This window comes from Orycteropus afer, unplaced genomic scaffold (assembly GCF_000298275.1).
Source record: "Orycteropus afer afer isolate SDZICR_OR568_19922 unplaced genomic scaffold, OryAfe1.0 scaffold00008, whole genome shotgun sequence".
In the NCBI taxonomy this organism is placed as follows: Eukaryota; Metazoa; Chordata; class Mammalia; order Tubulidentata; family Orycteropodidae; genus Orycteropus; species Orycteropus afer.
This window is the reverse complement of record NW_006921595.1, coordinates 6,925,027-6,940,843: the sequence shown is the minus strand read 5'-3', so window position 1 is coordinate 6,940,843 and position 15,817 is coordinate 6,925,027. Positions and strand designations below refer to the sequence as shown.

General features: G+C 36.0%; 1 protein-coding gene across 1 annotated transcript in view; it reads left to right on the top strand.

The window, feature by feature from the left end:
• TAX1BP1 (Tax1 binding protein 1) overlaps positions 1–15,817 on the top strand; it is an 86,420-nt gene that overhangs the window by 46,752 nt on the left and 23,851 nt on the right. The window contains exons 8-13 of the mRNA XM_042781527.1: positions 2,642–2,866; positions 4,719–4,865; positions 6,022–6,142; positions 6,987–7,090; positions 10,401–10,526; positions 14,677–14,748. Coding sequence (XP_042637461.1) covers positions 2,642–2,866; positions 4,719–4,865; positions 6,022–6,142; positions 6,987–7,090; positions 10,401–10,526; positions 14,677–14,748 — 795 coding nt within the window. The remainder of the gene's footprint in view (positions 1–2,641; positions 2,867–4,718; positions 4,866–6,021; positions 6,143–6,986; positions 7,091–10,400; positions 10,527–14,676; positions 14,749–15,817) is intronic.

Genomic DNA, 15,817 nt, shown 5'->3' with positions numbered 1-15,817 from the left:
TTGGTCAATGACATGAGACAAAGTATATGTGAACTGCTGTATGAAAAGTGAATTTACTCTGTAAATCTTCACCCAAATCCTAAAAAAAAAAAAAAAGGTAGGTGGTTCAAACCCCCCAGCTGCTTCATAGGAGGAAGATGAGGCAGTTTCTTTCTATATAGATTTACAGCCTTGGAAACCCTATCAGGCTTGCTGTGGGTAGGATTTGACTCATGCAGTGGATTTGGTTTTTATAGTGATACTTAACATGTTTTACTTTTTGAGGAATCACCATACTTTTCTACCGTGGCTGCATTCCTCCCAGCAATGTATGAGTGTTCCAGTTTCTTCACATCTTCTCTGATACATGTAGTTTTCCATTTTTTTGTCACTATGAGTTGGCTTGGTGGCACTCAATAGCAGTACATGTGAGAGTTGTATCTTACTGTGGTTTTGATTTGTATTTCCTTCATGACTAAAGACACTGGGCATCTTTTCATATGCTTCTTGGCCATTTTTGTATTTTCTCTGGAGAAATGTCTATTCAAGTCCCTTGCTCATTTTTTAATTGGGTTGTTTGCTTTTTGTTGTTGAGTTAGTTATAGGAGTTCTTTAGATATTCTGGATATCAGATATTTTGTTGCCCAGTATTTTCTCCCATTCTGTAGGTTTTCTGTTCACTTTCTTGATTAAGAGATTCCTTTGTTTATCCCACTGTAGGCATATCGAAAGTTATGTAATGTCATTTTGTCCATTCTTGATGATGTTAAGTTTGGCCACTTGTTCATTATATAGGTGCCTTTCCCTGGTAGTGCAGTGGTTAAGGCATTCAGCTGCTAACCAGAGGTTGGCAGTTCAAACCCACCAGTTACTCTGCTGGAGAAAGATGAGGCAGTCTGCTTTTATAAACATCACAGCCTTGGAAATCCTATGGGGCAGTTCTTCTCTATCCTGTAGGGTCCTTATGATTTGGAATCAACTTGACGGCAATGGGTTTGGTTTTTCATTTTGGTTTCTTCTGTGGGATAATAGTTTAAGATCTTATGGGCATCCTGTTCCTGAATGGCCTTTTTTTTCCCAGTGGTTTTATTATCTCTTCATGATCTTCATCATGCATCAACTGTTACGGTAAGCTTGAAAAGTGGTGATTTAAAAAATTCTGTCATTCCTTCTATGTTTATTAGTAAGTATTCTCCTATAATGAGGATGTTCCATATTGACCCCTACCCCCGTTTTTTAATATCATCGTGGACTTAGGATTCTTTTTGTTGTCGTTGTTCAGAGTATTTTTTATTATTATTGTTACCCTTTTCATACTCAAAATGTCCCATATTTTGTCAGGGGAATGCTTTCAAGTCAGCTCCTGTGTTTTGTTGATACATCTCCATTATGCCTTGAATAGTTCTTACTTTCTGGCAAAACTTTCAAGATCCGGTTCTGCCCAATGCCTGGAAGTAGTCATTTTTCCAAGGAGACCTGGTTCTTTTAGTGGGAAATAATAGTATTTTGAAACCAAGAACTGAATCTTGTGGTTACTAGTGGATCATTGCTTCTGTGTACTTTTAATAGACTTTTTTTTTTGAACTTTAGCTTACATTGGCTATCTCCAATTGAAATCTAATACCTTAGGGTTCTTCTTTACCTTCCTCCATTCCATGTTTATATATTCCTTCTTCCATTGTGAGAACCCTCATCTCCAAAACATAAGTATATTTTATTCATGTGCTCCATCCAGCCCTACACACCAATAATTTCAGCAGTAAACCTCTACTAAATAAACAACAAATTTCTGGTGCTTAGATTAAAACCCTATTTCAAGTAGATTCTGTCTAATAATGACTCTATAGGACAGAGTAGAACTGCTCCATAGTGTTTTCTTGGCTGCAGTCTTGACGGGGGCAGATTACTAGGTCTTTCTTCAATAGAGCTGCTGGGTGGGTTCAAACAGCCAGCCTTTTAGTTAGCAGCTGAGCAGATACTAGTTGCTTTTCACTTTCCCAAAGTGTCTCATCTTTGCTATTTACCATATCAACATTTTTAATGATGCGGTAGATAAGGTAGGTTAGTATTATATGGGATGTGTTTTAGGTGCTAAAGTAGGAAACTTTTCAATCAAAATATTTGGTGTTACAGTGAAGTTTTTAAATTATTTTCATTGTTAGTCATAAAATATGAGGTTCAGTATTTTTAGCTGGTGTGTCATCTGAGACTCAGGTTAGTCGGTTCTTTAAGCATTGGATAATGTCACCTGAGTTACCAGTGTCTTCATGTATAAAGTGGTGGTAATGATACCTTATGCATTGGGTTGTTACATGAAGTAGGAGCTCTGGTAGCATAGTGGCTAAAGCACTTGATTGCTAACCAGAAGGCTGGTGGTTCAAACCCACCAGCCACTCCTCGGAAGGAAGGTTGGGCAATCCTACTTCCGTAGTGATACTGCCTCGGAAACCCAAGGAGGGGTCGCTATGAGTCGGGGCCGACTTGACGGCACATAACAACAACAACAACAACAAAACAAAGAGGTATATTTCATCTAAGACATGAATAGAAAAGTATTATTTAATTTAAAATTTGGGGTCTCTTGAAATATTATTAAAAATAGTTCCTATTGTTGTTTACTTGAGTGGTTTAATTACAAATGTATTTATCCTTCTTTCCTCAGGAAGATACATTTTTATTAAAGGAGCAACTTCGTAAAGCAGAGGAACAGGTTCAGGCAACTCGACAAGAAGTTGTCTTTCTGGCTAAAGAGCTTAGCGATGCTGTAAATGTGCGAGATAAGATGATGGCAGATCTACATAATGCACGCTTGGAAAATGAGAAAGTAAAAAAGCAGTTAGCAGATGCAGTGGCAGAACTTAAACTGAATGCTGTGAAAAAAGATCAGGTAAAGCAGGTTGATTTTGAATTTCCTTATAATTTTGATCACAGGAGAAAACATTCCAAGTTAAGAAAGTAAACTATGTCTAACAAGTCAGGTCACATTCCTGATTACAGGATTTTACATTTCTTTCTGTGGAGCCATTGTTCAGTCTTAGGTTGAAATTAATATGTGCTTTAAAATAATTCTAGCAACTATTCTTAATAGTAAAAACTTATTATTAAGACTTTTTGATGTTAGATATACATTGCTTTTTTGACATTTCTTACTTAGCAGCTGCATAAAACATTACGGTTATTGAAGAGAGTAATACTTTCTGCTCAGGAAGTGGATTATTTTTCTCAAGTTTTTTTTTTTTTTTTTTAAACATACTTTAGGCCTAAGAATATAAATTTAGGTTTATTAGAAGAGCTAATGTAGCTCTGTAGCCAAAAGTCCAACACAAATAAAAATTAAAAATGAGAATAAAGCAAAAATGAAGCTGGAATTCACTACTTTTGTTTTTTTTATTGTGATTTGGATGAAGATTTACAGAGCAAATTCACTTTCCATACAGCAGTTCACATATACTTTGTCTCATGTCACTGACCACAGTTTACCACAATGCAACAGCTCCCCTTCCACTTCCTCCCATAGTTACCTCTTCCCAGTGTCCATCACTCCATACACTCCTGCCCCCTGGGCTGTCTCCCTGTGCATAAGCAGCCCTTCTTTCTCCCATGATTGTTCTCTCCAAGGTGTGTGTCTACTTGAGGTAAATGTTTAACTCACATGCCTGTGTTTTGTTTGACTGGAAATCACGGGTGTGGGTTCAATTCCAGACCTGAAGGGTAGCTAGGGGCCATAGTCTCAGTGGTTCCACCAGGCTCTATCAGACCAGCAAACCTGGTCCTCACCTTTTTTTTTTCCTCCAAATGATTTTGAGTTTTGTTCCACATTGTTCTCCCTCTCTATCCAGGATCTCCTACATCCCTTCCTAGTGGATGACAGTGGTAACTGGGCACCATCTAGTTCTTCTGGTCTCATAGTTGTATAGGCTGCAGATCGGATGGTGTACCAGTCACTAGGACTAATTGTTTCCATGAATTTTGGTTTTCTTCATTCTTCTTTACTCTTGACGAGGAGAGACCTATTGTTGCATCTAGATGGCAGCTTGCTAGCTTTTAAGATCCCAGTCGCTACTTGCCAAAGTAGGAGGTGGAACAATGTTTTGTATAGTATGTTTTGCCAATTGAGCTTGATGTCCCCTGTGACTATGGTCCCAAGCTCGCAGGTTCAACTACTCAGTCCCTCTGGGGTAGCTGGCTGTGACAAAGCAGTGACCACAACCTTGCCCCTTGTCAGCTCTACTATACACCTGGGAATTCTGATCATTCACGTAAACTTAAAGGACCATTGTCTGCCAACCCTATATATGTTCTTGGATACACTCCCCATTTCATACACATACCTAATCGTTTAGCCTGTCCACCCATATATCCATCCATATACCCATGTTTGCCTTCACTGACAACACAGTACTGTATGTGCAAAAGCATTCATATTTTTGGTCTGTACCTCCCATGTACCTCTCTATGTCTTTCTCATCCTCAATGCTGCCATATTGGTCACTCACATTTGGTACATTGCCCTTCTCTTAACCAAATCAATACTTATATCTCTATCTATCTAACAGTGTTCCCTCCCCTCCCCTCCCACCCCTGGTAACCAATAAAGAAAATTTCCTTCTATAGATAAACCTTTCCTTAACTTTTACAATAATGGACTAATACAATATTTGTCCTTTTGGGGATTCACTACTATCTTAAGGTAACTGATTTATACCTTTTTCTTAGAGGAAGTGTTATTTCTCTGTTAGGAAAAGACTGATACACTGGAACATGATCTGAGAAGAGAGGTTGAGGATCTGAAACTCCGTCTTCAGATGGCAGCAGATCATTACAAAGAAAAATTCAAGGAATGTCAGAGGCTCCAAAAACAAATTAATAAACTTTCAGAGCAATCAGTAAGTATTATTGAATTTATATGTAGTAAAATAATTTCTTTATCAATATTTTTGTTTACAAACCAGATTTATAATAACTCTAAATATCAGCCTTTGGGATATAATTGATCTCTGTGTGATTCTTTGGCCTTATACTATAATGATAATTTTAAGACAAAGTATATAACTATTATTGACTGGAAACCAACAAAAGCAAGGACAGCAGCAGGAAAAAACAGGCGCCTGAGCCTTCATTTCTGGACCAGTTTCTTTTAACTTCTTGGTGAATGTCTTTATCATTTAAAAACTCCGTACGTATTACTGAATCCTTCCTGTGACAAAGGGATTCAAGGAATGTCAGTAGGGTTTACCATTAATCATCCTGATCATCATCCCTAGGGTCTTAGATTATTCGTGAGTTCTTCCATCATATTCATATCCACTAGATTAAGAAGAGTTACAGAATGTCAGCCAATTATTTTTTATTCCATTTGAGAGTGAGTGGGTATATTTGCAATAAAACAAAAGAAAATACTTTTGTTTTGATATGTATGTTTTATTGTGGGCCTTTAAGTTCTGGTACTCAGATACAAAGCTTGTTATGTACTGGAGTCCTGGAAGTGGAGAAGAAAACATGTAAAACCTGAAGTTGAAGATGCACAGTCTTCTTTGCAAACACAATTTGTCTTCTATACAGTTTTATTTGTATATTATATGATGCAAATCATATTTTCTCAATCTTTTTTTTTTTTTTAATCTGAAAGGACACCATAAAAAAGGCAAGAAGTGCATGTGATAAAGTAGGAAGCCTTTTGTGAGAAAACATCACATTTTAAGTTTGACCCACATGTAAAAATTTTTTAAGCATATTATGAGTACCTTTTAAGCATATTATGAGTTTGTAGTAGAAAACTCGTGAGGAATTCACAAGTGACATTTCTGTGAATCACTTGTTTATTGTTATTTTGATGATTTCACAAGAAAAAGCAAACTAAAACATTTTTCATAATATTTAGCTTATTTAGGTGGTATGTGTCATTTCAGTTTTTGTTAGCTTCTTGAACAATAGCAACTTTGTGGATTTTTTAGGGTATCTTTTTATGATTGTTTACACTGAAGGGAAGAAATAAGTCATTCACTGACTCGTTTAACAATTGATTGTTAACATTTTGAATAGGCCAATAATAATAGTGTCTGCACAAAGAAAATTGGGAATCAGCAGAAAGTGAATGATGTTGCAATAAATACAGACCCAACGACTGCTTCTGCTGTAGATGGAAAGCCACCGCTCTCTGCAGGTAAAATCTTTTAGACATATTGTGTAGAGTGTTTTGCCTTAAAAAGTGTTTGTATTTATTTATACTGCCTTATTCTGGAGAGCTTACAAAAATCCTTACGTTATAAGTGAGGTAATTGAAGTAAAAGGAAAATTAAGGTATAGAAGTAAGATGAAGTCATATGTGGTGAATATACAAAATATGAGTGTGAATTTGTATTATCTTTAAAAGAATATTTATAAGTGTTAAATTAGTTGTTGATTTTAAGTACTTATTTGGACTAAATAGGAAAAAGCTAAGAGTTGAATTTTTACATAATATTGCATTAAATTTATGGAATTTTAAAGCATTTTATTAGTGGGATTTTTAATTGAACAATTCTCTGGGGAGAAAAACTTGTAAATCCCCTATTGTACATGTGTTTCTGTATCATTTTCTTGTCTACTTTGGACCAGTAAGTTACCTTTCTGTTTGGTATACCTGTTGGAGGATAAGTCACATTTTTACTGGTCAGTTTATTGTTTATTAACTTACAAAACAGATTAGAGAGACAGTGAACAAATGAGTAATGTGGAAATTTAAATTTTAGCTCTAGGTTTTTCACTTTTCCTAATTTTTTCTTTTTTTTAAACACACACACACACACACACACACATATGTAATCTTAGATTTGACAATGATAAAATTAAGTATTGTGGCAAAATATAAAAAGGTTACCATTCTAACCATTTTTAAGTATACAGTTGACATTAATTATATTCACCATATTGTGCTACCATTACCACTATCTATTTCTAAAAGTTTTACATCACCCCAGACAGAAACACAACACATTTTAACAATCTTCTTTTCTGCCTTGTTATAGCTGAGACCGATTTTGACATGATAACAAAGGGGCAAGTCTATGAAATGACCAAAGAAATTGCTGACAAAACAGAAAAGTATAAAAAATGTAAACAGCTCTTGCAGGTAAGTTTGCTACCTTGTAGGTGAAAGATACAGTTAGTAAATGTAGATGGCTTAGCTTATGTTTATTGTTTTGATTAACTGGTATCCTGAGGTTTCTTTTTTATCCCCATATACTAGTATTTAGTTTCACTTTTGGAGTGATAAAACCAGAACCAAAGTCAATGCCATCAAGTTGATCCTGACTCACAGAGACCCCTTCTTAACCCCTCCTTGGGTTTCCGAGGCAGTATCACTACGGAAGTAGGTTGCCCAATCTTCCTTCTGAGGAGTGGCTGGGAGATTTGAACCGCCAGCCTTCTGGTTAGCAGTCAAATGCCTTAGGCACTATGCCACCAGAGGCCCCTTTGGAGTGATGAGGAGGGTGTTTTGTGTACCTGTTTTCACAAGGCCTGTGAGTAAAATCATATCCTCAAGTTGTTTTATTCTGTTCACTTAATAATCTTTCTACTGATAGCGAGCAAGTGGTTCACTGAGGTTCGATATTGTCTGTCTTTTTAATACTATAAATATAAATGAGAAATGTTTCAACTTCATGAAAGCAAAGTGTTCTTTTTCTATTTACTATAATCATAGCAAGGGAGTTCTGGTAGCATAGTGGCTAAAGCAGTTGACTGCTAACCAGAAGGCTGGCGGTTCAAACCCACCAGCCACTCCTCGGAAGGAAGGTTGGGCAATCCTACTTCCATAGTGATACTTCCTCGGAAACCCAAGGAGGGGTCACTATGAGTCGGGGCCGACTCCACGGCACATAACAACAACAACAACAACAACAACAACAACAACAACAAATAATCATAGCAAAGAATTATGCCAAATCCTAAAGTGATCCGATATGAAAAGTGAAAATAGAGAATGTCATCCAAATGAGCTGTAGTCTCTTATATTGTTACATTTCGCTTATTTTTAATGGTACCATTCAGACTTTTCAGTTTTGAGCTTTCTTGGAAGCATTCCTTCCTGGAGTATTTAAAGAAGAGAGAGAAAATGCTTCTCCTTTATGCTTGATTTAGGGTAGGGAGGAAAAGATGTTTTGTGTTTGTATGTGGATTTTTGTTGTTGTTCCTTAATTTTGTGTGTGTGTATGTGTTTCTGTGTGCTTCTGGGAAAGGGAGAGGTGTTATTAGAGCTACAGAACAAAGTTCAGACATCAGCTCAACGTTACTGTAGTAGTTGATTTAAAATATTTTGTGCACTCCCTTCTAAATGACACCAATGTAATTTGTAAGTCACATGTTTTCAGTAGGATACTTTTACATCACAAAGGATCCTTCTGTAGAAAGATTGATTAGAACAGTTTTAACCTTGAGTTCAATTAGTTGTTCAGAAGGGACGAAACTATTTCTTCATTAGGGAGGAATCAGTTCTAGATGAGTGTTATAGAAGTCTCATTATCCTACTAATATTGAAATGAAGATTAAATGCTCCATCAAGCAAAAAACTTCCTTAAGGAGCATTTTGTTTTTTTAAAACTATGTAGAAGTATAATGGAAATCCAGTAAACTGCACATATTTAAAGTGTTTAATTAGATCAATTTTGACATACATAGTCATGAAACTATCAGCACATTATCAAGATACTATACATTTTCATTTCCCCCCAGAAGTTTTTCTGTGACCATTTGTAATTCACCCCTCCTTCTGTCCCTCACATCAAGTTACTATTGACCTATTTTTTTGTCACCTTTGTAGAATTTTATAAAAATAGAACTATACAGTATGTACTCTTTTTTCTTGGCCTCTTTCAATGTAATTCTTTTGAGATTCATGCACATTGTTAGTTCAAACTGGTAATTTAATCCTTTTCATTCTTGTAGTAATCCATTGTGTACAGATAGCATTATTTGTTTATCCATTCACCAGCTGATGGACATTTGAGTTGTTCTGAGTTTTTGGCTGTTACAAATCAAGCTGCTATGAACATTCGTATACAGGTCTTTTGTGGAAATGGTTTTTCTTGTTTCTCTTTGATAACTATTTAGGGATGAAAAGCCTGGATAATATGGTAGGTGAATGTTCAATTTTATAGGAAAATGCCACCGTTTTCACAAGGTGGATATGCCATTACATTCTTACCAGCAGTGTATGGTCAGTCTTTTTAATTTTAGCTAATCTAATGAGTGTGTAGTGATAACTCATTTTTGTTAAATTTGCGTATCTCTAATGAACGTTAATGTCTAGGACTTTTTCATATGTTAATGGTCACACATACACTTTTCTTTGCATGAAATGTCTATTCAGGTCTTTTACCCCTTTTTGAAAATTGGGTTGTTTGTTGTCTTATTGGAGTTTATTCTGGATAAAAGTTCTTTGATAGAAGCATGATGAGTATTTTCTCAGTTCTGTTGCTTATTTTTTCATTTCCTTAATGGTGTTTTTTGAAGAACAGAGATTTTTTAATTTCAGTGAGATACTGTTTATCAATTCTTTCATGTTTTGTGCTTTCTGTGCTTTGGAAACCTCTGTCTGATCCAGGGTTGTACAGATTTTCTCCTATATTATCTTCCAGAAGTTTTATAGTCTTAGGTTTTACATTTAGGTTTATGAGTCATTTTGAGTTAATATTTATATACATTTTGAGGTATGATATATATGATATGGATATTCAGTTGATAAGGCTTTTTTTGTTGGAAAAATTTCCTTTTTCCTTTGAATTGCTCAGAACATACTTTTAAACTTTAACCTTGAACAAAAACATTTAAAACAAAATTAGCCTTTTTTTTCATGGTTTGTAACTCTTTCCCTTAGACTTTGGGTTGTAGAGAAGAGCAGTGTGTAAGAAATCAAACTAGAGATTGTCTTGGATAGGACATCCCGGAGTTTTTTAAATCAATGCCTGAGAACAGCAGCATTATAAATACATAAATTTTGAATCATATGGCATTATAAAAATAAAGAGATGGTACAAAAAAAATGCCCCCATAGCCCCCATAATCCTAATCACCAGAGATAAGAACTTCTACACAATACTAAAAGACACCTTATGTAATTGTCTAAAATAACTTTTAACACAAAAATGGGATTATATATTCTGTTTTTGCAATTAAAAAATTTCATTTAATTATCAATTTTCAATTCATGTATCTTCCCATTTTTCCCTGTCAGTGTACTTTATTCTTTTAAATAATTATGTTCTAATATGTGGCTTTAAAATCATTTATCCAGTGTTCCACTGATAATCATTTGGTTATTTCAATTTTCATACTGTTAAAATAGTGTTATAATAAGCCATTAGCATATATCCATATGTTTATGGAGTTGTTTGCTATATGGGATATAAATTATTTTCGTTAATTATGCTGATTTCATTTAGGATGAGAAAACAAAATGCAATAAATATGCTGATGAACTTGCAAAAATGGAGCTGAAATGGAAGGAACAAGTGAAAATTGCTGAAAATGTAAAACTAGAACTAGCTGAAGTAGAAGACAGTTATAAAGTAAGTTTAGTATCCATTCTGTGTTAACTTGAGGCATAGTACCTGGTACTTTAAAAAATGTATTATCTGTAATTTTTATTAAATCAAATGTACAGTTTCAATATGGATCATTCCAAGAGTATTTTCATCAATAGACGAAAATGTACTCTGAATGTAATTAAGTTGAATGTAGCTCATTAGCTCTTAACTGATACAGTAAATACCTATTGCCATCATGGCCTTAGTCTGTGGATTCAGATGGCTTTTAAAATTAGAACTTTTCATTCTGCTTTTCTAAGAAAGATGAAAAATGGAACAAACATGAAGTGTATATAAAATCATTTTAGAGTCTTAATATGTTTTGGGAGTCTAATAAGAAAGGATCGGTAATTTTTAAAATATCTTTGGGTTTTTAAACTTTATTACACATGTGTTACTTGTGATCCTAAATGAAGTACTGCAAAGTAAGTCATGCTGCTCGAATAATTTTTTAAGAAGGATTAGCATACATCTGGTCCCTATGCAGCATTTAAAGATGTCCCAAATGTCCAACTTTTCTGAACTGGTGTACCTGCCACTCCATCTTTTTTAACATCAACTCCTGTCCTCAGTTCTTTCCCTCCTGTCTTAGGGTTCTGTATTTCATTGTAACATCTCACAGAACTCACAGACTGCCAAGGAAATGGCTCATGGTTGTGGAAGCTGTCAAGTCCCACATCTGTGTATCAGGCGTCAGAATGGAGGATTCTCCTCACTTACGTGGTTGTAAGGGCCTGTGGACCCAAATTGGCAGGTCAGGTGATTGGCTGCTGTCTCAAGTTCCAAGAACCAGGGGTCAGATTATGATGAACCAGATGCAGGTTCCAGAGCCAGAGAGGAACTTGACCAGAACATTCATATATATTAGATTCAGACTGTACCCTCAGGGGAACAAAGAGTAGTGACTTAAGGCACACTCTTAGTAAGGCAGTCACTCAAGAAATAACCCGTTCTAATCCTGCCTCATTAACATAACAACTTACTCCAAAATGGGACCATAACCACAAGCATAGAGGCTAGGGTTTATAATACATCACAAAATGGAACACTGTGGCTAGAAGGCCTATATTAAGTAATTCACCCACTGACTCTTCTAGCCTTTGGTCCTTTCATAATTGAAGGATTAACTTGCCCCTCCAAATCATTTTACCAGTCCCAAATAGTCATCAGCAATTAGCAGTTAGTCCCTCAGTAAGGTAAAGAGTCATGAGGGTGAGGTACTCAGGTACGAGGCATTTCTACAGGTGTCCATCTGATCTGGTCAGGTTCTCCAAAATTTTGTCTTGTTTTCACCGTTTCTGGCCTCTGATAAAATTTAACAGCTGCTTCAATCCATGGGTGTTTTTTTTATCGTATTCAGAAACCAAAGGGTTCTCATTCTTCCATTTATCCCCTTTTTTCCCAAAACCACACATCCCAGTGAATCTGGGCCATTGCAGCAAACCCCACTGTTCTGACATCAACTGCTTAAATACTTTCTTTTAGAAGAATCAGCAAGAGCTCTGGTGGCATAGTGCCTAAGGCACTTGACTGCTAACCAGAAGGCTGGCGGTTCAAATCCACCAGCTACTCCTCAGAAGGAAGATTGGGCAATCTACTTCCGTAGTGATGCTGCCTCAGAAACCCAAGGAGGGGTCACTATGAGTCAGTGGCAAATAACAACAACAACAACAGAAGGATCAGCGCAAAGTTGGTCCTATGAAGTGGAGATTAAAGATGTCCCAAATATCTGTCTTTTCCAAACTGCTATACCACTCCATCATCTCTAATATCAACTGTTCCTCCTCCCCTCAGTATTCTCCCATCTTAAGGTTCCACATTTCACTATAACGTCTCACAGGACTCACAAACTCACAAGGAAATGGCTTACATAGTTGTAGAAGCTGGCAAGCCTCACATCTGTGGGTCAGGCATCAGTCTGGAGGATTCTCCTCACTTGTAGTCGCAGGGGCTGACAGACACTAATTGGCAGGTCAGATGACTGGCTGCTGTCTCAGGTCCCAAGAAACCGGGGTTAGATGATTATGAACCAGATGCAGGATCCAGAGCAGGAGAGTGAACTTTGCCAAAGCATTTATGTATATTGGATGCAGACCGTACTCTCAAGGAAATCAAGGGTTGTGACTTGAGTCAGACCCTCTAGTAAGGCAGTGACCCAAGAAATATCCCACCCTAATCCTGCCTTGTTAACATAATGGACAACTCACTCCAAAACAGGACCCTAATCACAGGCGTAGAAGCTAGGATTCACAATACATCACAAAATGGAGGACTGTGGTTAGAAGGGCTATATTAAGTAATTCATTGCACGGCAGATACCATCTTAATTAATGAGAAATATTTTTGCCCAGTGTAACATTAAGTAACAAACAAGCCCAAACGGTAAATGATATTTATTAGAAATGTTCAATGAAAAATTTAGCAAGCTGTCTGCGGCTAATTACTAATTACAGAGATGTTGTTTCCCCTGCAGAATAAAGTGTAATCTTATATATTTCAAGAAATTTGTATGTAATTTTTTTTGTTGTTAGTAATGATGGTGGGTGGAGACCAGGAAGTGATAAATTTAACTGTGTTATACAAGGGTCACTATGAGTTAGGATCGACTCAATGGTATTGAGTTTTGAATACTATAGCTAATTTTACCTATAATTCAGTTTTTGTATATAATCTTAATACACCAAGAATTAATGTTGGGTTTCTCCCATGGGAAAGTAAAGTGAGTGGTGCCTTCTAGGCTACAATAGTTATATTTGTGGTCCTGTTTTATTCTTGTATTGTCAGAATAAAAGTTATAAACATTTATTTCATAAGATTATTAATTGTTTTGGGGATCCCTGTGGATATTGTTTGGAATAGCTACCAACTTCCCTTATAATTAATCAGATGTGAATACTGAATTTATGTGAAAATTTTTTTTGCATATTGAGAAAAAGTGATTCAGAAGACATTTATTGAAGTCTGTTATGTATAAAGTACTATGTTAGCTATTATGTGTGTGACCATTTAAGGCACAATGCAGTGCCTAAGGAGTTTATAATATAGTAGGGGTTGCTAGAGATGTAATGGTGATGGTCACAACACTCACATACATTACCATAGTTTGAGAACTGTGAGCAGTCTTGAGTAATAGGACTTTAATATCTGTAATGGAGACTTGAAAAATAGGCGGAAGCTAGATTTTGAAGGACCTAACGTGACCTTTGAGTGCTGGTTATTAAGAATTGTGTAGGAGGAGGAGGATGCAACCAGAGTGGAGCGTTATTTGGTGGCAGTGAAGAGAATTTACAGAGGGGCAAGGAGTACAGAGGTAAGGAAATTGGTTAGAAATAGTCTTAGAATAAATTTATAAAGGCCATCTCCTCTTGGGTACCTTTTCTGATCACCTCCTATTGAATAGAGCATTAACCTAGAAAGGAACCTATCAAAGACATCTTTAGGGAAGAACCATTAAAGAATGTTTTACTTATATTTGTGTCTACAATGCATGTGTTGTAGTAGTTGATCAGAAGATGGTTGCTGAATAAGTGAATGACTTAGACAGTGTTAGGAAGTGGAAGAAGAGTGTTGAACTTGAGTCACATTGGGCTATGAGATTGATGATATCAGTTCAAAAAAATAGGAAAATGGGTTTGGGATATTTTGCCCTTATTTTGCAGGAAAGACAATAATGAAAACATGTCTAACTATCAATTTAAAAGGCAGAATTGGAACTTGGGAAAGAGAGGTTGGTGCAGGAGTGGTTATTTGTGATTTATACTCATGCAGGTATGATAGTTGAAGGCATGGAAGCAAGTACATTTTTAGAGAAAATACAGAGAGGAAGCCAAAGAAGAAACTTTGGAGAATACCTGTATTTGAGATTGGGAGGACACAAGAGAATAGAACACAAACAAAAGGCCTGGGAGAATTACAGTATTGGTGAAATTTTATGTAAACCAGGAGAGGAGCTTCAAGACTAAGGAAAGTGCTCCAAAATGGCAAATAATGCAGAGAAGTGAAAAGAATAAGAACTGAGGAAAGTGCACACATTTAGTAAAAGGATTGTTTGGGTAGAATGGTATAAACTAGATCTCAAAGTATAAGGAGGGAGTAGCTAATGAAAAAATTCCTAATTTCTTTCTTTATGCAGCTTCAGTTGGCAGAGAAGGACAAAGAAATAAATGGTCTAACTTCACACTTGGAAAACCTCTCCAGGGAGAAGGTATTAAGCAATGTTCTTTTTTTTTTTTTTTTTCCTTTTAAAATATAATATGACACTGTAAATGATAATACAGCTTTATGAAGACATTTTACAGTGCATGGTAAGATGGTATTAAAAAATTGAAGGAAGAAAAGGCTGAAACAAGTGTTAAAAAACTCTTAAATGAAAAGTATTTGTAGCTAAATAATATTTTAAAATATGAGAAAAATATTGAAGTGGTGATGGTTTTTTATTTAACAATAAACATGTTACAGTGTTCAAAGTAAGAAAAAATCTTGAACTTTAAAAAAATTTATACATATTTATCTGATTTTCTTTTGTAATAGCAGGTATTTTAGAAGTTGTTTAACTTTTTGCATAACCTAACTTTCAAATAGCATACATTTATAAAGTAAAAGATGTTATATTACTGTGTTTGTCAAAGTGTGGTCTATTAGGGTGTCAGGGTTCTGGAGCTCCTTTCAGGGGTCTGCAAAGTCAAGCCTGCTTTCATAATAATACTATAACATTGTTTTTTGTTTTTGTTTTTTCCTTACTATGTTATACTTGCACTGTTGGTGTGAAAGCAGTGGTGGGAAAATTGTTAGTATCTTAGTGTGAATCAAGGCAAGGAACAAATTGTATTGATAGTTACTGTATTCATCACCACCGTGCACTGGTAGTTTTTTTTCTTTTTTTCAAGCCAAGTAAGATGATGAGGCGGTTAAATGCATTAATCTTATTGAAGCTCGATCCTTGGATACATGTCTGTCTGGTATGTTGTGTGATGAAATGGGAACTACCCCTCAAGTGTTTCTGCCTAAAGAAGTATGATGGTTAATGTAAAAGCCCTTGTGTGACTGAGTTGTGAGCTGGATTAGCTGCTTTCTTCACGGAACACCATTTACTAATAGAACAAAATTTGGTTACTCGGACTTGGATATTTGGCAGATAAAGAAAACCTCACTGACGTCAAGTGGGATCTGACTCATAGGGAGCCCTCCTTGGGTTTCCGAGGCAGTATCACTACAGAAGTAGATTGCCCAACCTTCCTTCCGAGGAGTGGCTGGTGGGTTTGAACCGCCAGCCT